At 48.7% G+C, this 22035-nt stretch overlaps 2 protein-coding genes across 3 annotated transcripts in view; one reads left to right on the top strand and one right to left on the bottom strand.

Annotated features, from left to right (window-relative positions):
- The first annotated feature begins 13400 nt into the window (after positions 1-13400).
- LOC122378195 (gem-associated protein 6-like) lies at positions 13401-16010 on the top strand. The gene is made up of 4 exons (XM_043358968.1): positions 13401-13410; positions 14793-14958; positions 15187-15331; positions 15627-16010. The coding sequence occupies exons 2-4, from the start codon at positions 14807-14809 to the stop codon at positions 15891-15893; spliced, it is 564 nt and encodes a 187-aa protein (XP_043214903.1). The 5' UTR covers positions 13401-13410; positions 14793-14806; the 3' UTR covers positions 15894-16010.
- A 73-nt stretch (positions 16011-16083) lies between these two features.
- Positions 16084-22035, bottom strand: part of LOC122378194 (protein amalgam-like) — a 68959-nt gene continuing 63007 nt past the window's right edge. For both annotated transcript variants that reach the window (XM_043358966.1, XM_043358967.1), the window contains 2 exons: positions 20926-21047; positions 16084-17043 (listed from right to left, as the gene is read on the bottom strand). In XM_043358966.1, the coding sequence (XP_043214901.1) occupies positions 20947-21047 (101 nt within the window). In that variant the 3' untranslated portion in view covers positions 16084-17043; positions 20926-20946. The remainder of the gene's footprint in view (positions 17044-20925; positions 21048-22035) is intronic.

Here is a 22035-nt window from a genome sequence, read left to right as displayed (position 1 = left end):
TCTTAGCGACCAGGGAGGCGATGACGGTGCCCAGCGCAGGGGTTGCAGCTGGCGCCGGGGCTGTCACTGCAGCAGCGATGGGCGGTGCCGGCTGTGTGTACGGCTGTGCCGCGATCGCTGATAGCCGTGGGTCCGGTCCGCTAGCTTCCAGGTACCGGTCGGCCGCTTCTGCCAGTGCGTCAAGCGTGCTGTCGGCTGGCAGGAGGGCGAGGGCAGCACGGACGGGCTGCGGTAGCCGTTGTTGAAATAGGGTACGGAAGAGCTCCGTATCAACCGGGGCGTCCCCGGCTGCGGCTAGCTCGTTGCGCATTGAACGCAACAGCGCCGTCGGCTTCTGATCGCCGAGCTGTTGGCGGCCGAGCAGGGCTTGTAGTCGGTCGGCGCGTGACTGTGCCAGGCGGGCTTGGAGCGCCGCACACAGCACGTCAAAAGACCGAGATGACCGGATGACGTCCTTGACCTGGACGGCGATGTTGGCGGGGAGGTTTGCGACGAGGAGCTTAAACCTCAGCTCGTCGGAGTCGACCCCGCTGACGTCGAAAGCGCACTGCACCTGCAGTAGCCACAGGTCGGGCTCTTCCGGAGAGTATGGTGGTAGCCGGAAGCTAGCCATGGGCCGATGAGTTGACTCGGAGGCTGAAGCTGGAACGCTGGCCGAGTCTTGAGCTGCGGCGCCGGACTGTGCGCTGTCCGCGGGCATGACGAGAGGCTAAGGTCGAACAACGGAGATCACGTCGGGGTCACTAATTGTCGTACTGCGCTGTGGGTAGCGCTTGGCTGGACGGACGGTCTGTGACAACCTATTGATCTGTGGCTGATCTATTAGAGTGTCCGTCCGAGAGCCGTACGACGACTGACAGAGCCTGGGGGTCGCGAACTGGTGTGGTAACCGTTACGCCCACCTGGGACGCCCGAGTCGGTACGGCACTTGCGGTGTCGTAACCGGATCGGCGGGAACCAGCAGAACGCTGTTGGACCGGCGGTGAAAGTCGGAACCGAGCACTCGCCCACCAGTGGGGCGTCTGGTCGAGCAGGTCTACCCGCTAAGGCAGCCTGAGCACGAACCAGTGGCAGGGTCCGATCAATGACCGTGGTCCGACCAGGGTGTCAGCGCAATGGCCAGTCAGAGGCGTCTTTAAGGGCGCGGAAGCCCACCTCGGTCGACTGTGGCCGGTGCAACCTAGTCAGGTCGTTTGTGTGAATCTCCGTGTTCTTCCCTCGCCTCAGAGTAGCCGCTCTTCTCCAAATGCCCGAGCCGTTTTCTATGTGTATTTGTCTTGTAGCGAACAGCAGAGTCGAGAAACGAATTGACAATGTCGCCGAAAACCGCGGTCACATGCTGGCCGTTCCTAGTACTACCAATATGCCCGCAGGCGCGGCGAGAGACAAGCTTAACGTATGAGTCACCGTCCGGCTGCCGGGAGAGCCCCTACCGTGACCTTTGTTCACAGGCGTGACGTCACGACAATGGGCTCGTAAACGTACGGGCAGCGGCCGCCTCAGGGGTGCCGCCGTGACCTTTGCACGATATGTTCTAAAGCGTATGGCACAGCGGTTACTAGGAAGGTTGAGGCGGACGTCACATGAGCCGGTCTAACGTAAACTTTGCTCTTGATATTGCCTTGGGCCGGAATAACATAGCCGGCATTAAAGTAAAGTAAAACGGAAGATCTGGCTAATTGCCAGCTAGTAACTTCCCCCTACCCCGACCAGGGCCTCGGCCTGTCGGGAGCAAAATTCAAAAAAAAAAAAAAAAAAAAAAGCGGCAGGCCGGTTTACAAATAACAAACAAACTTGACGCGCAATTGACAACAGGTAACAGATTGATTAATAAAGCGGCGACAATATAAATGAAAATGACAACATGAAATGACAAATCGCATAGATGACAAATCGCGTAGATGATCCCTACACCGCAATATTGTTTTACGTCATCAACTAAATGTTCGAAGTTAATGTCAAAATTTTCCTTAAACCCAACTTATTTTAAATACATTATATTAAAAAAAATATATATTAAAAATAAACATACTATCATGACTGCGTAAACTCTTACTTTTAGAGGCTCATACGTCACTTAATGCCGCCGCCAAGGTCGCGGCAATCGTGCGCCGGAACTACCCATTACGACAGCAGTATGGCGTCATGACATGACGTCAGCTCGCGAAACGTGATAGCAGCTTGCTGCTATCACCGGTGAAACAGGGCCCTTGGCGGCGGCATTAAGTGACGTATGAGCCTAAAAGTAAGAGTTTACGCAGTCATGATAGTAAATATATTTTTGATATATATTTTTTCAATATGATGTATTTAAAAGAAGTTGGGTTTAGGAAAAATTTGGACATTAACGTCGAACATTTAGCTGATGACGTAAAACAATATTGCGGCAATCGTGCGCCAGAATTGCCCCTTACGTCAGCAGTATGACGTCATCACATTACGTCAGCTCGCGCAATTTGATAGCAGCGTGCTGCTATCACCGGTGAAACAGGGCCCCGCTCGCGCGCGAGCCGACGTCACCACCTGTGACGTCGGCTCGCGAAATACGTCATACCCTGCACACAAAATAGCCGGCTGCCGAACAGCGCTCAGTATGGCGTCATGACATTACGTCAGCTCGCGAAACGTGATAGCAGCTTGCTGCTATCACCGGTGAAACAGGGCCCAGATTTCAAAATCAAAGATGCTTTTAGTGGATGTAACGGAAGTTGGCACAGATTCAGCACAGGTTCAGCACAGCACAGATTCGGTAGGGGGAAAAAAGGCCCCGGTAGAGGGAAACCTTTATGACCCGTTTTCCCCTAGAAATGACGTCACAAAGAGGTAAAAATGGGTATCAATCGAAAGCTCTCGTTTACCCAGACACAGTCCTGCAGGAAATTTCCACTTTTTTCCCATAGGAAAGTTTTTACGGGAAAATCAAAATTTCGGGTCAATGGGGGGTCCCCCCCGATTTCGTTCAAAATCGGCACACAGGTGCCCCACCACCAGCCGAGAAACTTTCCCCAAAACGGTCCCCGTTGCATTGACGTTTAAGGCCCTTAAAGCCCCGTAAACTCGTAAAAAATCCGTAAATTCGCCCTTGTACGGCCAAAAACGGGGCGCTAGGGTAAAAAAGGGTATCAATCGAAAGCTCTCGTTTACCCAGACACAGTCCTGCAGGAAAATTCCACTTTTTCCCCATAGGAAAGTTTTTACGGGAAAATCAAAATTTCGGGTCAATGGGGGGGTCCCCCCGATTTCGTTCAAAATCGGCACACAGGTGCCCCATCACCAGCCGAGAAACTTTCCCCAAAACGGTCCCCGTTGCATTGACGTTTAAGGCCCGTAAAGCCCCCTAGACTCGTAAAATATCCGTAAAATCGCCTTTGTACGGACAAAAAAGTGGTGCTATGGTAAAAATGGGTATCAATCGAAAGCTCTCGTTTACCCAGACACAGTCCTGCAGGAAAATTCCACTTTTTTTCCCATAGGAAAGTTTTTACGGGAAAATCAAAATTTTGGGTCAATGGGGGGTCCCCCCCGATTTCGTTCAAAATCGGCACACAGGTGCCCCACCACCAGCCGAGAAACTTTCCCCAAAACGGTCCCCGTTGCATTGACGTTTAAGGCCCTTAAAGCCCCGTAAACTCGTAAAAAATCCGTAAATTCGTCCTTGTACGGCCAAAAACGGGGCGCTAGGGTAAAAAAGGGTATCAATCGAAAGCTCTCGTTTACCCAGACACAGTCCTGCAGGAAAATTCCACTTTTTCCCCATAGGAAAGTTTTTACGGGAAAATCAAAATTTCGGGTCAATGGGGGTCCCCCCCGATTTCGTTCAAAATCGGCACACAGGTGCCCCACCACCAGCCGAGAAACTTTCCCCAAAACGGTCCCCGTTGCATTGACGTTTAAGGCCCGTAAAGCCCCCTAGACTCGTAAAATATCCGTAAAATCGCCTTTGTACGGACAAAAAAGTGGTGCTATGGTAAAAATGGGTATCAATCGAAAGCTCTCGTTTACCCAGACACAGTCCTGCAGGAAAATTCCACTTTTTTTCCCATAGGAAAGTTTTTACGGGAAAATCAAAATTTTGGGTCAATGGGGGGTCCCCCCCGATTTCGTTCAAAATCGGCACACAGGTGCCCCACCACCAGCCGAGAAACTTTCCCCAAAACGGTCCCCGTTGCATTGACGTTTAAGGCCCTTAAAGCCCCGTAAACTCGTAAAAAATCCGTAAATTCGCCCTTGTACGGCCAAAAACGGGGCGCTAGGGTAAAAAAGGGTATCAATCGAAAGCTCTCGTTTACCCAGACACAGTCCTGCAGGAAAATTCCACTTTTTCCCCATAGGAAAGTTTTTACGGGAAAATCAAAATTTTGGGTCAACTTTCCTATGGGGAAAAAGTGGAATTTTCCTGCAGGACTGTATCTGGGTAAACGAGAGCTTTCGATTGATACCCATTTATACCATAGCACCACTTTTTTGTCCGTACAAAGGTGATTTTACGGATATTTTACGAGTCTAGGGGGCTTTACGGGCCTTAAACGTCAATGCAACGGGGACCGTTTTGGGGAAAGTTTCTCGGCTGGTGGTGGGGCACCTGTGTGCCGATTTTGAACGAAATCGGGGGGGACCCCCCATTGACCCGAAATTTTGATTTTCCCGTAAAAACTTTCCTATGGGGAAAAAGTGGAATTTTCCTGCAGGACTGTGTCTGGGTAAACGAGAGCTTTCGATTGATACCCTTTTTTACCCTAGCGCCCCGTTTTTGGCCGTACAAGGGCGAATTTACGGATTTTTTACGAGTTTACGGGGCTTTAAGGGCCTTAAACGTCAATGCAACGGGGACCGTTTTGGGGAAAGTTTCTCGGCTGGTGGTGGGGCACCTGTGTGCCGATTTTGAACGAAATCGGGGGGGACCCCAAATTGACCCAAAATTTTGATTTTCCCGTAAAAACTTTCCTATGGGAAAAAAGTGGAATTTTCCTGCAGGACTGTGTCTGGGTAAACGAGAGCTTTCGATTGATACCCATTTTTACCATAGCACCACTTTTTTGTCCGTACAAAGGCGATTTTACGGATATTTTACGAGTCTACGGGGCTTTACGGGCCTTAAACGTCAATGCAACGGGGACCGTTTTGGGGAAAGTTTCTCGGCTGGTGGTGGGGCACCTGTGTGCCGATTTTGAACGAAATCGGGGGGGACCCCCCCATTGACCCGAAATTTTGATTTTCCCGTAAAAACTTTCCTATGGGGAAAAAGTGGAATTTTCCTGCAGGACTGTGTCTGGGTAAACGAGAGCTTTCGATTGATACCCTTTTTTACCCTAGCGCCCCGTTTTTGGCCGTACAAGGGCGAATTTACGGATTTTTTACGAGTTTACGGGGCTTTAAGGGCCTTAAACGTCAATGCAACGGGGACCGTTTTGGGGAAAGTTTCTCGGCTGGTGGTGGGGCACCTGTGTGCCGATTTTGAACGAAATCGGGGGGGGACCCCCCATTGACCCGAAATTTTGATTTTCCCGTAAAAACTTTCCTATGGGGAAAAAGTGGAATTTTCCTGCAGGACTGTGTCTGGGTAAATGAGAGCTTTCGAGTGATACCCATTTTTACCCTAGCGCCCCGTTTTTGGCCGTACAAGGGCGAATTTACGGATTTTTTACGAGTTTACGGGGCTTTAAGGGCCTTAAACGTCAATGCAACGGGGACCGTTTTGGGGAAAGTTTCTCGGCTGGTGGTGAAGCACCTGTGTGCCGATTTTGAACGAAATCGGGGGGGACCCCCCATTGACCCAAAATTTTGATTTTCCCGTAAAAACTTTCCTATGGGAAAAAAGTGGAATTTTCCTGCAGGACTGTGTCTGGGTAAACGAGAGCTTTCGATTGATACCCATTTTTACCATAGCACCACTTTTTTGTCCGTACAAAGGCGATTTTACGGATATTTTACGAGTCTAGGGGGCTTTACGGGCCTTAAACGTCAATGCAACGGGGACCGTTTTGGGGAAAGTTTCTCGGCTGGTGGTGGGGCACCTGTGTGCCGATTTTGAACGAAATCGGGGGGGACCCCCCATTGACCCAAAATTTTGATTTTCCCGTAAAAACTTTCCTATGGGAAAAAAGTGGAATTTTCCTGCAGGACTGTGTCTGGGTAAACGAGAGCTTTCGATTGATACCCATTTTTACCATAGCACCACTTTTTGTCCGTACAAGGGCGAATTTACGGATTTTTTACGAGTTTACGGGGCTTCAAGGGCCTTAAACGTCAATGCAACGGGGACCGTTTTGGGGAAAGTTTCTCGGCTGGTGGTGGGGCACCTGTGTGCCGATTTTGAACGAAATCGGGGGGGACCCCCCATTGACCCAAAATTTTGATTTTTCCGTAAAAACTTTCCTATGGGGGAAAAGTGGAATTTTCCTGCAGGACTGTATCTGGGTAAACGAGAGCTTTCGATTGATACCCATTTTTACCCTAGCGCCCCGTTTTTGGCCGTACAAGGGCGAATTTACGGATATTTTACGAGTCTAGGGGGCTTTACGGGCCTTAAACGTCAATGCAACGGGGACCGTTTTGGGGAAAGTTTCTCGGCTGGTGGTGGGGCACCTGTGTGCCGATTTTGAACGAAATCGGGGGGGACCCCCCATTGACCCAAAATTTTGATTTTCCCGTAAAAACTTTCCTATGGGGAAAAAGTGGAATTTTCCTGCAGGACTGTGTCTGGGTAAACGAGAGCTTTCGATTGATACCCATTTTTACCCTAGCGCCCCGTTTTTGGCCGTACAAGGGCGAATTTACGGATTTTTTACGAGTTTACGGGGCTTTAAGGGCCTTAAACGTCAATGCAACGGGGACCGTTTTGGGGAAAGTTTCTCGGCTGGTGGTGGGGCACCTGTGTGCCGATTTTGAACGAAATCGGGGGGGACCCCCCATTGACCCGAAATTTTGATTTTTCCGTAAAAACTTTCCTATGGGGAAAAAGTGGAATTTTCCTGCAGGACTGTGTCTGGGTAAACGAGAGCTTTCGATTGATACCCATTTTTACCCTAGCGCCCCGTTTTTGGCCGTACAAGGGCGAATTTACGGATTTTTTACGAGTTTACGGGGCTTCAAGGGCCTTAAACGTCAATGCAACGGGGACCGTTTTGGGGAAAGTTTCTCGGCTGGTGGTGGGGCACCTGTGTGCCGATTTTGAACGAAATCGGGGGGGACCCCCCATTGACCCAAAATTTTGATTTTTCCGTAAAAACTTTCCTATGGGGGAAAAGTGGAATTTTCCTGCAGGACTGTATCTGGGTAAACGAGAGCTTTCGATTGATACCCATTTTTACCCTAGCGCCCCGTTTTTGGCCGTACAAGGGCGAATTTACGGATATTTTACGAGTCTAGGGGGCTTTACGGGCCTTAAACGTCAATGCAACGGGGACCGTTTTGGGGAAAGTTTCTCGGCTGGTGGTGGGGCACCTGTGTGCCGATTTTGAACGAAATCGGGGGGGGGGGACCCCCCATTGACCCAAAATTTTGATTTTCCCGTAAAAACTTTCCTATGGGGAAAAAGTGGAATTTTCCTGCAGGACTGTGTCTGGGTAAACGAGAGCTTTCGATTGATACCCATTTTTACCCTAGCGCCCCGTTTTTGGCCGTACAAGGGCGAATTTACGGATTTTTTACGAGTTTACGGGGCTTTAAGGGCCTTAAACGTCAATGCAACGGGGACCGTTTTGGGGAAAGTTTCTCGGCTGGTGGTGGGGCACCTGTGTGCCGATTTTGAACGAAATCGGGGGGGACCCCCCATTGACCCGAAATTTTGATTTTTCCGTAAAAACTTTCCTATGGGGAAAAAGTGGAATTTTCCTGCAGGACTGTGTCTGGGTAAACGAGAGCTTTCGATTGATACCCATTTTTACCATAGCACCACTTTTTTGTCCGTACAAAGGCGATTTTACGGATATTTTACGAGTCTACGGGGCTTTACGGGCCTTAAACGTCAATGCAACGGGGACCGTTTTGGGGAAAGTTTCTCGGCTGGTGGTGGGGCACCTGTGTGCCGATTTTGAACGAAATCGGGGGGGGGACCCCCCATTGACCCAAAATTTTGATTTTCCCGTAAAAACTTTCCTATGGGGAAAAAGTGGAATTTTCCTGCAGGACTGTGTCTGGGTAAACGAGAGCTTTCGATTGATACCCATTTTTACCCTAGCGCCCCGTTTTTGGCCGTACAAGGGCGAATTTACGGATTTTTTACGAGTTTACTGGGCTTTAAGGGCCTTAAACGTCAATGCAACGGGGACCGTTTTGGGGAAAGTTTCTCGGCTGGTGGTGGGGCACCTGTGTGCCGATTTTGAACGAAATCGGGGGGGGACCCCCCATTGACCCGAAATTTTGATTTTCCCGTAAAAACTTTCCTATGGGGAAAAAGTGGAATTTTCCTGCAGGACTGTGTCTGGGTAAATGAGAGCTTTCGAGTGATACCCATTTTTACCCTAGCGCCCCGTTTTTGGCCGTACAAGGGCGAATTTACGGATTTTTTACGAGTTTACGGGGCTTTAAGGGCCTTAAACGTCAATGCAACGGGGACCGTTTTGGGGAAAGTTTCTCGGCTGGTGGTGAAGCACCTGTGTGCCGATTTTGAACGAAATCGGGGGGGACCCCCCATTGACCCAAAATTTTGATTTTCCCGTAAAAACTTTCCTATGGGAAAAAAGTGGAATTTTCCTGCAGGACTGTGTCTGGGTAAACGAGAGCTTTCGATTGATACCCATTTTTACCATAGCACCACTTTTTTGTCCGTACAAAGGCGATTTTACGGATATTTTACGAGTCTAGGGGGCTTTACGGGCCTTAAACGTCAATGCAACGGGGACCGTTTTGGGGAAAGTTTCTCGGCTGGTGGTGGGGCACCTGTGTGCCGATTTTGAACGAAATCGGGGGGGACCCCCCATTGACCCAAAATTTTGATTTTCCCGTAAAAACTTTCCTATGGGAAAAAAGTGGAATTTTCCTGCAGGACTGTGTCTGGGTAAACGAGAGCTTTCGATTGATACCCATTTTTACCATAGCACCACTTTTTGTCCGTACAAGGGCGAATTTACGGATTTTTTACGAGTTTACGGGGCTTCAAGGGCCTTAAACGTCAATGCAACGGGGACCGTTTTGGGGAAAGTTTCTCGGCTGGTGGTGGGGCACCTGTGTGCCGATTTTGAACGAAATCGGGGGGGACCCCCCATTGACCCAAAATTTTGATTTTTCCGTAAAAACTTTCCTATGGGGGAAAAGTGGAATTTTCCTGCAGGACTGTATCTGGGTAAACGAGAGCTTTCGATTGATACCCATTTTTACCCTAGCGCCCCGTTTTTGGCCGTACAAGGGCGAATTTACGGATATTTTACGAGTCTAGGGGGCTTTACGGGCCTTAAACGTCAATGCAACGGGGACCGTTTTGGGGAAAGTTTCTCGGCTGGTGGTGGGGCACCTGTGTGCCGATTTTGAACGAAATCGGGGGGGACCCCCCATTGACCCAAAATTTTGATTTTCCCGTAAAAACTTTCCTATGGGGAAAAAGTGGAATTTTCCTGCAGGACTGTGTCTGGGTAAACGAGAGCTTTCGATTGATACCCATTTTTACCCTAGCGCCCCGTTTTTGGCCGTACAAGGGCGAATTTACGGATTTTTTACGAGTTTACGGGGCTTTAAGGGCCTTAAACGTCAATGCAACGGGGACCGTTTTGGGGAAAGTTTCTCGGCTGGTGGTGGGGCACCTGTGTGCCGATTTTGAACGAAATCGGGGGGGACCCCCCATTGACCCGAAATTTTGATTTTTCCGTAAAAACTTTCCTATGGGGAAAAAGTGGAATTTTCCTGCAGGACTGTGTCTGGGTAAACGAGAGCTTTCGATTGATACCCATTTTTACCCTAGCGCCCCGTTTTTGGCCGTACAAGGGCGAATTTACGGATTTTTTACGAGTTTACGGGGCTTCAAGGGCCTTAAACGTCAATGCAACGGGGACCGTTTTGGGGAAAGTTTCTCGGCTGGTGGTGGGGCACCTGTGTGCCGATTTTGAACGAAATCGGGGGGGACCCCCCATTGACCCAAAATTTTGATTTTTCCGTAAAAACTTTCCTATGGGGGAAAAGTGGAATTTTCCTGCAGGACTGTATCTGGGTAAACGAGAGCTTTCGATTGATACCCATTTTTACCCTAGCGCCCCGTTTTTGGCCGTACAAGGGCGAATTTACGGATATTTTACGAGTCTAGGGGGCTTTACGGGCCTTAAACGTCAATGCAACGGGGACCGTTTTGGGGAAAGTTTCTCGGCTGGTGGTGGGGCACCTGTGTGCCGATTTTGAACGAAATCGGGGGGGGGACCCCCCATTGACCCAAAATTTTGATTTTCCCGTAAAAACTTTCCTATGGGGAAAAAGTGGAATTTTCCTGCAGGACTGTGTCTGGGTAAACGAGAGCTTTCGATTGATACCCATTTTTACCCTAGCGCCCCGTTTTTGGCCGTACAAGGGCGAATTTACGGATTTTTTACGAGTTTACGGGGCTTTAAGGGCCTTAAACGTCAATGCAACGGGGACCGTTTTGGGGAAAGTTTCTCGGCTGGTGGTGGGGCACCTGTGTGCCGATTTTGAACGAAATCGGGGGGGACCCCCCATTGACCCGAAATTTTGATTTTTCCGTAAAAACTTTCCTATGGGGAAAAAGTGGAATTTTCCTGCAGGACTGTGTCTGGGTAAACGAGAGCTTTCGATTGATACCCATTTTTACCCTAGCGCCCCGTTTTTGGCCGTACAAGGGCGAATTTACGGATTTTTTACGAGTTTACGGGGCTTCAAGGGCCTTAAACGTCAATGCAACGGGGACCGTTTTGGGGAAAGTTTCTCGGCTGGTGGTGGGGCACCTGTGTGCCGATTTTGAACGAAATCGGGGGGGACCCCCCATTGACCCAAAATTTTGATTTTTCTGTAAAAACTTTCCTATGGGGAAAAAGTGGAATTTTCCTGCAGGACTGTATCTGGGTAAACGAGAGCTTTCGATTGATACCCATTTTTACCCTAGCGCCCCGTTTTTGGCCGTACAAGGGCGAATTTACGGATATTTTACGAGTCTAGGGGGCTTTACGGGCCTTAAACGTCAATGCAACGGGGACCGTTTTGGGGAAAGTTTCTCGGCTGGTGGTGGGGCACCTGTGTGCCAATTTTGAACGAAATCGGGGGGGACCCCTTATTGACCCAAAATTTTGATTTTCCCGTAAAAACTTTCCTATGGGGAAAAAGTGGAATTTTCCTGCAGGACTGTGTCTGGGTAAACGAGACCTTTCGATTGATACCCATTTTTACCCTAGCGCCCCGTTTTTGGCCGTACAAGGGCGAATTTACGGATTTTTTACGAGTTTACGGGGCTTTAAGGGCCTTAAACGTCAATGCAACGGGGACCGTTTTGGGGAAAGTTTCTCGGCTGGTGGTGGGGCACCTGTGTGCCGATTTTGAACGAAATCGGGGGGGACCCCCCATTGACCCAAAATTTTGATTTTTCCGTAAAAACTTTCCTATGGGGAAAAAGTGGAATTTTCCTGCAGGACCGTATCTGGGTAAACGAGAGCTTTCGATTGATACCCATTTTTACCCTAGCGCCCCGTTTTTGGCCGTACAAGGGCGAATTTACGGATATTTTACGAGTCTAGGGGGCTTTACGGGCCTTAAACGTCAATGCAACGGGGACCGTTTTGGGGAAAGTTTCTCGGCTGGTGGTGGGGCACCTGTGTGCCGATTTTGAACGAAATCGGGGGGGACCCCCCATTGACCCAAAATTTTGATTTTCCCGTAAAAACTTTCCTATGGGGAAAAAGTGGAATTTTCCTGCAGGACTGTGTCTGGGTAAACGAGAGCTTTCGATTGATACCCATTTTTACCCTAGCGCCCCGTTTTTGGCCGTACAAGGGCGAATTTACGGATTTTTTACGAGTTTACGGGGCTTTAAGGGCCTTAAACGTCAATGCAACGGGGACCGTTTTGGGGAAAGTTTCTCGGCTGGTGGTGGGGCACCTGTGTGCCGATTTTGAACGAAATCGGGGGGGACCCCCCATTGACCCGAAATTTTGATTTTTCCGTAAAAACTTTCCTATGGGGAAAAAGTGGAATTTTCCTGCAGGACTGTGTCTGGGTAAACGAGAGCTTTCGATTGATACCCATTTTTACCTCTTTGTGACGTCATTTCTAGGGGAAAACGGGTCATAAAGGTTTCCCTCTACCGGGGCCTTTTTTCCCCCTACCGAATCTGTGCTGTGCTGAATCTGTGCTGAATCTGTGCCAACTTCCGTTACATTTTTAGTGGTTGTTTATTTATGCATTTTCATTTAAATTTTTTTTTGATGCCAAAGGCAAACGATTTTAAAAAGTAACAGAAGGCTTACAGATATCCGGAAACTGAACGAGCGAGTGCGGAGACGAGACCACAGAATGAGAAGCTAAACCACAGCAGGATCGAAGCTTATTGCAATTCAAATTGTGGGCACCTACCTAAAAGCGTGATCTTCATGCTTGGTTAAGATGCCACAATTTTATCATTGCTGCCTGGATTGCAAAAAAATTGGCCTGAAAAAGCTGGATTTTTGTTTTTAAATAGGTATGTTCAATTGTTAAAGGCTGTTTTTTTCTGGAAGCAACCACCATGCTCATTCACATTTTGATATCAATTTGATTCATTGTCCTGGATGTTAGTGCTGACTCATGACTGGAGTTTAATTAGAGGTTGAGACCTCAACAACCTTGGCCTTTTACTTTGGTGTAATATCAGCATGTACCAGCTTAAGCATGCAGATATAAGAACAGCATTGTAATTAAACATATTTTGCGTGAATGCAGCAGTTTGAGGTGGCTCGGTCTCTGTTTTTATGAGCAGGAGCATGCCTGCCATCTGATTGGTCAAATTCACATGTCAGTAGGTGGAACTATGGTCATGAGTACCCAAATATAGGAACGTTCCCATTTTTGGGAACGGAGTTCCCAAATATGGGAACGGGCGTTCCCATTTACGGGAACGGAAGGTAATTTTTCGGCCATTCGCCCACTAAAACTCATTAGTGCATCACGTCTCAAAAAAGTGCACGCTAATTTAAGTATCTACTGAATCTCTATAAAATTATCTTTAATCTGACCGTTGAACAAGGAAATTGACCGTCGAATGATATTTTTAATGATTTTTTTGAAATGACGGAATGGTGAAAACATGGGTTATACTACATTTAACATGCAATTTAAAGGAAAATGAAGCGTTTTTTACATTTTGAGGTCAAGTATAATAATTTTCGCCTGGTTATGAAGTTTCATACTAGCGACACCAGATGCTGACATATGCAAGCGAACACGCGGACAGTCCCGAGGTAATATTGTTGACTTTTGGTCTCGGGGCGCACGACCGCGTGGAACGTCAGTGATTTTACCGAACTACTGTTGTAAACTCAGTTTCAGTGGTTTAAAATTATTCAGCTGTATTTTATCAGCCCGGAAAGACATATTTTATTTGGATGCTAGCTGTTTAGCATTGTTTTATAAGGAGCGTCATGAGCGTGGTTTTTGTCTTCCGTGTTTCTAAGCATGATCGTTTTGGGGGAATTTCTCTTATATAGGTCGCTCTGTGTGGCTTATTTATAATTTTTATGCTGATTTCGATCATTTCTCGTGCCCATCCTACCAGGCCTTTTGCCACTTACACTCATTAAGAAAGGAAAAAACTAGATTTTCCATGGGACTAGGTGTTTTGAGGGTGTAACATATTCAGCGTTCCCATTTTTGGATACTTCCTTGTGCTCGTCAACTATCGGTGATAAACAGACAGGTGCTTGACATGTCTCCACCCTCGGCGCGGACGGTGGATATAGGTATGGAAGACCTTGTTGAACATCGCTGAGCGTTGTGAATTACGTAATCCTGCAGAGGGGGGCGTGCCCGCTGCGAGATCGACGGGAATAAAAGCGCAGAAGACCGGGCGAAACATGCGACGGTCTTGCCGGAAAGGTCATCTGATGATTGTTGCTTAACAATAATTTGCGGCGTTGGACATGATGCTTGTTAATGAAAAGAGCCCCTGAAAGGCGTCGGTGAAATCGTTCCCAATTTTGGGTACGCCGTTCCCATAATAAGGAACGCTTGCAGCGCCAGTGTACGAGAGCGTTCCCAAATTTGGGTTCGCGGCCCGGATGATGGACTGCTTTAGAAATAGGGGAACGATTTGAAACTACGATGGGCCTTACAATATCAAACTCTTTCCCAACAATATTGAGACAAATATCAGGCGGTTCACGATCGTTTTATATTTTTTGGACGTCATTTAACGGTTCTTTTTCTTGTTTTAAATAATTCCTACATGGCGTTCCCATATTTGGGTTTATCGTTCCCAAACATGGGAACGAAAATGCGTTCCCGAAAATGGGTACGCTTGACCATAGTTCCGCCTACTGATGTAGTGGTAGGTACTGTGTGTTGCGATAAGAACCGAAGAAACGCCAACATCCAACAATAACAGTGAACTTCTGTATATGGTAATATTATCAATATACAGTCATTATATGGGAAAAACTAACTTGACCAATATTCAATTATCAGGTTGAGGTATCTGGCATATGACTGTTTGTGCCTGCTTGTCCTTTTTTGCCGAGCTGTTTTAGAAAATGCTAATTTTCATTGATTTATAATCCTGGCACACAGATCAGTTTTGACCTGAAATTATTCACTTAACTGAGAGAACAAATTGATACAATTTGGAAAGAAACATAAATTCATTTATTCAACACTTCTCATGTTTGTTACAGGCTATCAGAACAGTATGACCACTGTTGAAGAGCTTGATGATCACCCAGTATTCAAAAATGACCCAATTAAACTGCAGAGTATGCTGTACAGGGAAGTTGAGCTGACTACTTGTGATGGCCGTGTTCACAATGGCAGGGTTTTGACCATTGACCCTGTCTCAGAAAGGTGAGTCTGTACAACAGCATCTGCTTACTTCTTGTGGCCATGTGCATGATGCAGCTGCATTGACAGCTGAGTGCTGACATGAGCATGACTTGTTTAATTAGGTCTGAATATTGCAGGAATGTTTTGAGCTTAGTTTTCAATTTACCTCCAGTGTTCGACAGTTTACAATGACCCTGACCTGACCTGACGTCTGGCTCTGCTTCTGACCGGTTGTGGCGTGTGTTTCAGCTGGGTGCTGGTCAGTGGTCTGGAGGCCCGCAGCCCCACCGTGGAGCTGGTGTTCGGTCACGGTGTGACGGCCTCTCGCACAATCAGCGCAGAGTGTGACGAGCGGACCCGCCGGGCCATGGACTCCCTGCTCCGCACCCAGACGGTACGGTATACCGCGGCCGCTCCGCCCCTCACCGAGTCTGGTTTACCGTAAACTACTACCTAGTCCTAGAAGTAGAAAACATAAAAGCAACATCACTAAAGGAAAAACATTGGTTATTATGGGCAACGATTTTTCCGTAAACTAAGCTTCGGTTAGCCGCATTGACAAATTCACTGATTCCGTGTCCTGTCGGTTGTCTTTTATAAAATTCCGGTGACCACCAGTGTCGTCTTCGTGATGCGGTCAGCGCTCTGACGACCGCACGTGACTGACTCCCCTCCCCACCCCCGCCCAGGTGGAGCAGAGCGCGCTCTCGGCCGGCGCACTGCGCGCCCGGCGTGATCACGTGGTCGGCTGGCTGCGGCGCCACCGTCTGCCGGTGGAGGTGGGCGCCGATCACGTGACGGTGGCCGGCGTGGCCACGCTGCACGCGCCGTACACGGCCGACCAGTGCGTCTGCGCCAACGAGCTGGTGCTGCAGCGGCTGGACGCCCTGCTGCGGGCCGCGCCGCCGCCGGACGGGCCGGAACTCCCGGCAGGAGAGCCGCCAGAGGTCAGCTGATGTGCCGCGCCGCGCCGCGCTGGGAGCTGGCCGAGCGGGAGGGTGGTTCACTACTGAGGGAGCGATCGTGCCATTGTCATGTGTACTTTTTGTCAAACAATATAACTTATTTTGATACACAAAGTCATTTTCGGTGACAGCATATCCGCTGCTATTTGTAATGGATGACATGAGGTCAGTAACCAGGCGGTTTCACTCGAAACAGCTCAGGAATCTTTATTTTCAAAAATCAAAGTACAGTATTGCTTAAAGCAAACATAAGGAACATAACAGAGCTACATCATGTACTAGCTGGCCCGGATGGTTGCATAAATAGGCTCTGCGGGCGCGGCGCTGGCCGGGCGGCCCCAGTTCAGCGCGCTCCGTGGCCGTCCCCCGGCAGTAGGTCCGTGCAGCTGCCCGTTATGTCGCCACCTGTCTGTCCGTGGCGCGTCCGTCACTCGTCAGCACGGCACTGCCGCCTCGTCAACCACCGCGAAGCGAAGCGAATAATTTTGACACAAAGCGGCCGGACGCGTCTGCGTCGCAGGCACCACGTATCACCACCATATGCACGCATGCGCTCACGTACACCAACACACACACACGCACAAACATAGCGCACAGACGTTCCACATTTGTAGCGGGTTTCACTCGGGCCACTCGGTCCTCGCCGTGCGCGCGACACTAGCGCCCCTGGCGGCGAAATTCGGCGGCGCTCGGCCCGTTCGAGACTATTGTGACGTCGAGTTCGTACCGTCTCGGCGACTGGGCGTCAGACCTCAGCCGCGGGCCGGACGTCAGTCTGGACTGACTGTTCATTAGCACTCTGCACCGACCGCTGAGACCGTCCAGCGGCTCTGAAACACGCCGCGCCGCTCGGGACTCTGCCGGTTTCGGGCGTAGAGTCTCGCTCTGGGTCGCAGAGCCTCACTCTGCCGGTTTCGGGCGTAGAGTCTCGCTCTGGGTCGCAGTCTCCCTCTGTAGCGGCGCTGGCGGCTGTTTCATCCGCGTCAGCGGCTCTGTCGCACTTGGCGACCGCGCCGGACGCTCGATCCCGCGCTGGACTAGTCGGCTCTGGCTCTGGACTCGCGCCGCCGCGGACCCGAAGCCGAAGCCGGCCCGTGGGACTGCTGACTCCGACGGGCGCTGGCGCAAGTGAAAGCGTAACCTGTAACAGAGCGCGTGGTGAGGAGGTGGCGCTAAAGTCGTGCTACGGTGCTGTGCTATGCTAGGCTCACTCTCGGCTGCTGGTCTCAAGGTTCAACAGTTTGGGGAACGACAGATCGCAAATACTTGCAGTGAGGAAGAAGCTAGGGAAGATGAAGGAACATGTTTTCTAGTGAACAGCTAATTTACGATTGATCACAATTTTGACATCTACCCTGCATTGCTTGCTTCAATCATGGATGATATAACACTGGATTGGTGTCTCGTGGAAATTAACATTGGGATCCGCGACATTGGGATCAGGCCTGCCATCTAGCGAGAGAATTATCGTAAGTTAGGAGCAAGCCGAGTGAACGCCATCTCTCAGCATTATGACACACGTGGGTGTGGTGTGTTAGTTGGCTTACAGTGCATATTCCCACGAGTTGGAGGCAATCTTACTGGACTTGAGACGATAAAAAATGTCTTAAATGCTTGCAAGCCAAAAATGTCAAGGAGCATTTAGGTAATAACGAAGATAAAATGCGTAAGACGGTGTGTATTGAAACGCCCAGTCCCATCGGCTTGTACGACCTTTTCAATGGTCATTTACTCACAATGGTACAGCAGTTTGACAATATGTCATACATATTTGGTAGGCTTATTCCTTCTTCTCCGAATTTCGCTTGCTTTTCTTCATCTTAGTTAATTGTTACGGCACGTGCCACGTGCCAACTTAGGGGTGTCGAAATTGTTCCACATAAAGTAACTCCGCAATGGCTGGGCCCATTACAGTGAAACTTCGTCAATAGTTAGGCACCCAGTGGCCAATGCATTTCCATGTGTCACATGAGGGTGCTACCGCACGTGCGCACGTGCGGGGTGCCGCTTCCATATCTCAAGAGCGACTGGGCGGATAGCACTCAAACTTGGTACACAAATGTCACATCGATGCTCGCACTGCATTGATCAGTGCTTACGCTGGTGCAGAGTCGTTAGGAAAACGATGAAATGAGATGCGTGGTGTTTATGCCTTGCTGTTCCAGCAGCTGATTGATACGCAACAGGAGATCCTTGTTTGTGAAGGCTTCGTCTCCCTTTTCCACCCCTTGTTTAAAATAACATTAACAATGTACGAAGAAGATCACACATCAAAGTTTTTTTAGGCGGCTATCTTAGGCCAGGGCTGCGGAGTTGTAGTCAGAGCCAGCGGTTCAGTTCCGACTCAGAGTCGGTTGATTTTTAAAAGCTGTAGTCGGAGTACGAGTCAAACGTCACCGAAAAGTCATCGACTCCACAGACTTACCAGGGCTGCAGAGTCGGAGTCAGAGTCGGAGTCTGTGTGAATTGACAGTTCTGTAGAGGTCTGCACCGGCCGGCTGCAGCCGTGGCTGGCTGCAGCCCCACGGCTGTGGGCCGGGGCGGCTGCAAATATCTCCAAGAACACGGCTACGGCTGTGGCCACGGCTGTGAGATTTCCAGCTCAATCTTAAGTACTAAAATATAAAATTTTAAATCCTTAATCTTACATTCTAATAAGCAGTCTAGCCTGTAAAAATCATGCAAAGGATGCCCAGCAACATTGAAAGTGGTGAAGCCTTTGAAAACCTGTAATGGTTTTACCATTTGCTGTAGGGGAGTTTGCACTCTGGTACAGAATACTAATTATAGGTACCAATTGTTCCTTCATCATCAAGAGCTTGACAGTTTCAGAAAATGCAACATGCTGCATTGTCACATCCCTCTCAAATCAATCTCACCTGGTCATTAGGAAAGCACCTTACTTACAGCTATTGAAGACGAGCGTTCAATAATTCTTTCAGGTAATAGAAAAAGAAATCACACCTAGGTAAAGGCAGGTAAAGGCTTCATAAAATATTATCTAAAATAACTCTTAGAAGTAATTCTGGATTTTCGGCAAGATTACATAATATAAAACTGGCGCTTTATGTTCTAACTGGTGTGTGAGTGACCGCTAACAGAAAATGCTGATCAACGGAGCCAATGGAATTAGATTATAAGTGAGCATGAACCTTACTTACAGTTAATTCACATGATGGTGAAAACCTTGAACACGTAATTCACATGACGGTGAAAACCCTGAACACAATATTTCTTACACGAGCTGTTGACTTTACTAAAAAAATGACGTCTTCTTCTGAAAATGTTTAAATTTGATGCCTAACCGTTGTTTGAGAGCAATGTTTTAACTATATAGCATTATTATTTAATAATTATTATTTTTATGGCTGTTTATAGTGACAAAAAACAATTTATTGCCACTTCTTTGCTATTGACGTCATTAAAAACTCCATTAAATTCTTGATTGAAAGAGGCAATTGTGGCTCGCACGTCCTTGGGGATTTGAGCGAAGATCATTATTTGGAAAAATCAAAATAGATGAACGTTTTTCTTTCTTGGATGCTCGGTAGTGTTTTGATGCCTTGCATATCAAAATAGTTTGAGACTTGCTCAGAAGGCTGCTTCAAGCCTGGCATATCACACCCCAGAAAATATGCAAGGTAAGAAAGAAGCAAGAGTTTTGACTAGACTATCACTGTTTGACAGTCCAATGTCCATCAACTTCAGTTTCATTTTCCATACCTAACATTGATAATGAAAAGCATCAGGGTCTGTTGTTCTGTCCCACAACCATGCTTCAGGATTTGGCATTAGATGTCTACACTGCTAGTGCTTCTATTCTGGTTCGTTGTGTATGTTTTCTGTTGATGTAGGTACCTACCTACCCATCTTTCTTAACCCCTTGCAAGGGCTTGTGTAGGCATGCGATGCGCATCAGGCTTCAGGCCTTCGGCCTAAAGCCAGATACACAACCACTTAACCTATGATGCTTCATGAGCTTGAGAAACTATAGCCCATTGCAATGCGCTTTTGGCTATATGTTTGAACTAAAAACAACTTATTATATACTATTTGGTTGCATTTCATTGAAAGTATCCACGGCCGGCTGACGGCTGGCTGCCCACAGTTTGACACGGCTGTGGGCGGCTGTGGCTGTGGAGCCACGGCTGCGGGGCGGCTAGGCTGTGGAAAATTGCAGCCGTGCAGAACTCTACAGTTCTGCCCGGAGGAGTCGGAGTCGATATTTGGATACCGGAATCGGAGTTGGAGCCAAAGTCACTGAAATTTCATCGACTACGCAGCACTGGTTGGGTCCTTTTCATAGAGCGTCTTGAATGACACTATTGAGCGGCAATGACGTTAGCAATTCCGTTAAACTTTTTCATAAGACTTATAGATAGTACTTAACGTTCGTTTTGTTCTTTGATCGGACAATTTGTTTGATTTAGGCCAAGTAAAGACTCATGTGAAAAATAGCGAAAACTTCACGTGCTGGCGAAGTCTCCAATAACTCCCTGTTTCACGATTTAATGAGGAAATAACATGAAACTGCTTATCTTATTACTGACCCTGCACATAAATCTATTAATTTCTTCGCTTTTACTGACATATAAAGACATAACCTTTTGAAAAATTGCACAACAAGCCTGCTACTACACCACACCCCCGTGTGTCACAATGCTAATCAGCGGCGTTCACTCGGCTTGCTCCTAACTTACGATAATTCTCCCGCTAGATGGCAGGCCTGAGCTCAATGTCGCCAAAAACTGCGAAGACACCAATCCATTATTATCTCATCCATGCTTCAATGAAAACAACCGCTCAAGAAATAGACACTCTTAGCCAACTGGCTTCCATGGAGGATCGGGGGCGGAGACCACGCACCAGTCACTGTCTCTCACCTATGGGTGCTGTGGGACCCCCGGTACCCACTCACCTATGGGTGCGGCGGGACCCCCGGTGCCCACTCACCTATGGGTGCGTTGGAACCCCTGGTACCCTCTCACCTATGGGTGCGTTGGAACCCCTGGTACCCACTCACCTATGGGTGCGGTGGGACCGTTCACAAGACGGCGAGCAGCGCGCAGAGGAGCGCCGTGACCGCCGTCAGCGCGCCACTCCGTGTCGACACCGCGCTGTTGGGGTCGGTCGACCCGAGCGCCTCTGGAAACGGAGCGACAACGTCAGACAGACGATAGGGGAGCGCGCGGGCGGCGGCTGTTCAGCGGTACAGGCGGGTCAGAGGGGGGGGGCCTCTCCAGCGCGCCCCTCAGACACCGACCGGGGCTAGACGATACCCGTCTGTAAATGTTTGGGCCGGCTTATCATTTTAGATGTCATTGATTGTTGAATTGTTGTTTCCAAGGCACGCTAGCATCCTTGTTGATTTCATAAGGTTTGGTACAATGGCCAGTGGGATTTTTTTTTTAGAAAGAAAGAAACCCGATATGTCCACAAGCTGGAACACGCACTTGCAAACACATCTCTGCCCAACCACAATCTCCATCCACCAGCATGCGCGCTCGACCTGTCGAACCCGAGAACGCACCGGGCGAGAGGTTAGTTAGTGTATCTAACTGCTGTCCGATCCACACACATCCCAGAGACGCAGTTTAGCCTCCATCCGGGCCAGCCGGGGCCCTGGCAGACATGCAGAGGCTATGGACCGTCAGACAGCCGCACTCGAACCTCTACTGAAGAGAGAACACGCCCGAACACCGCACACGGGGTTAGGTATGTCAGATCAGAGAACCATCACCATATCAGATGCTGCTCGAGTGTTATCACTACAGAGGCACTACGATGGTTATTCGTATTGATGGCAAAGCTGGTACGGCTTGTGACGTTCTTGTCTCAGGAATGGTTATTTTACGTCTTTTTGACGATATATCACTGCGTCTGGCTTTTAGTTTGAAATGAGTTTGGTTTGGTTGACTGTTTTTATTGTCATGGAAATTTTACTACAAAAAGGAAAAAGAGACAGAATGAAACCACCAGCCCACCAGCCAATATCCGCCTCTTTCAGTTCATAAACACCACTACTCCCGGTGCTGCCGGAGTCTCTACGTCCGACGCCCGGCGCCCAGAGTTGGCCAGGTCCTGCGGAGGGGGTCAGTTGGGCGCGCCTCTGCTACTCTGCGGAGCGTTAGAG

The sequence above is a fragment of the Amphibalanus amphitrite genome, unplaced genomic scaffold, assembly GCF_019059575.1.
Source record: "Amphibalanus amphitrite isolate SeventyFive unplaced genomic scaffold, NRLGWU_Aamphi_draft 000056F_arrow, whole genome shotgun sequence".
NCBI lineage: Eukaryota > Metazoa > Arthropoda > Thecostraca > Balanomorpha > Balanidae > Amphibalanus > Amphibalanus amphitrite.
The sequence above is the reverse complement of the archived record's forward strand: the minus strand, read 5'-3'. Positions and strand labels throughout refer to the sequence as shown.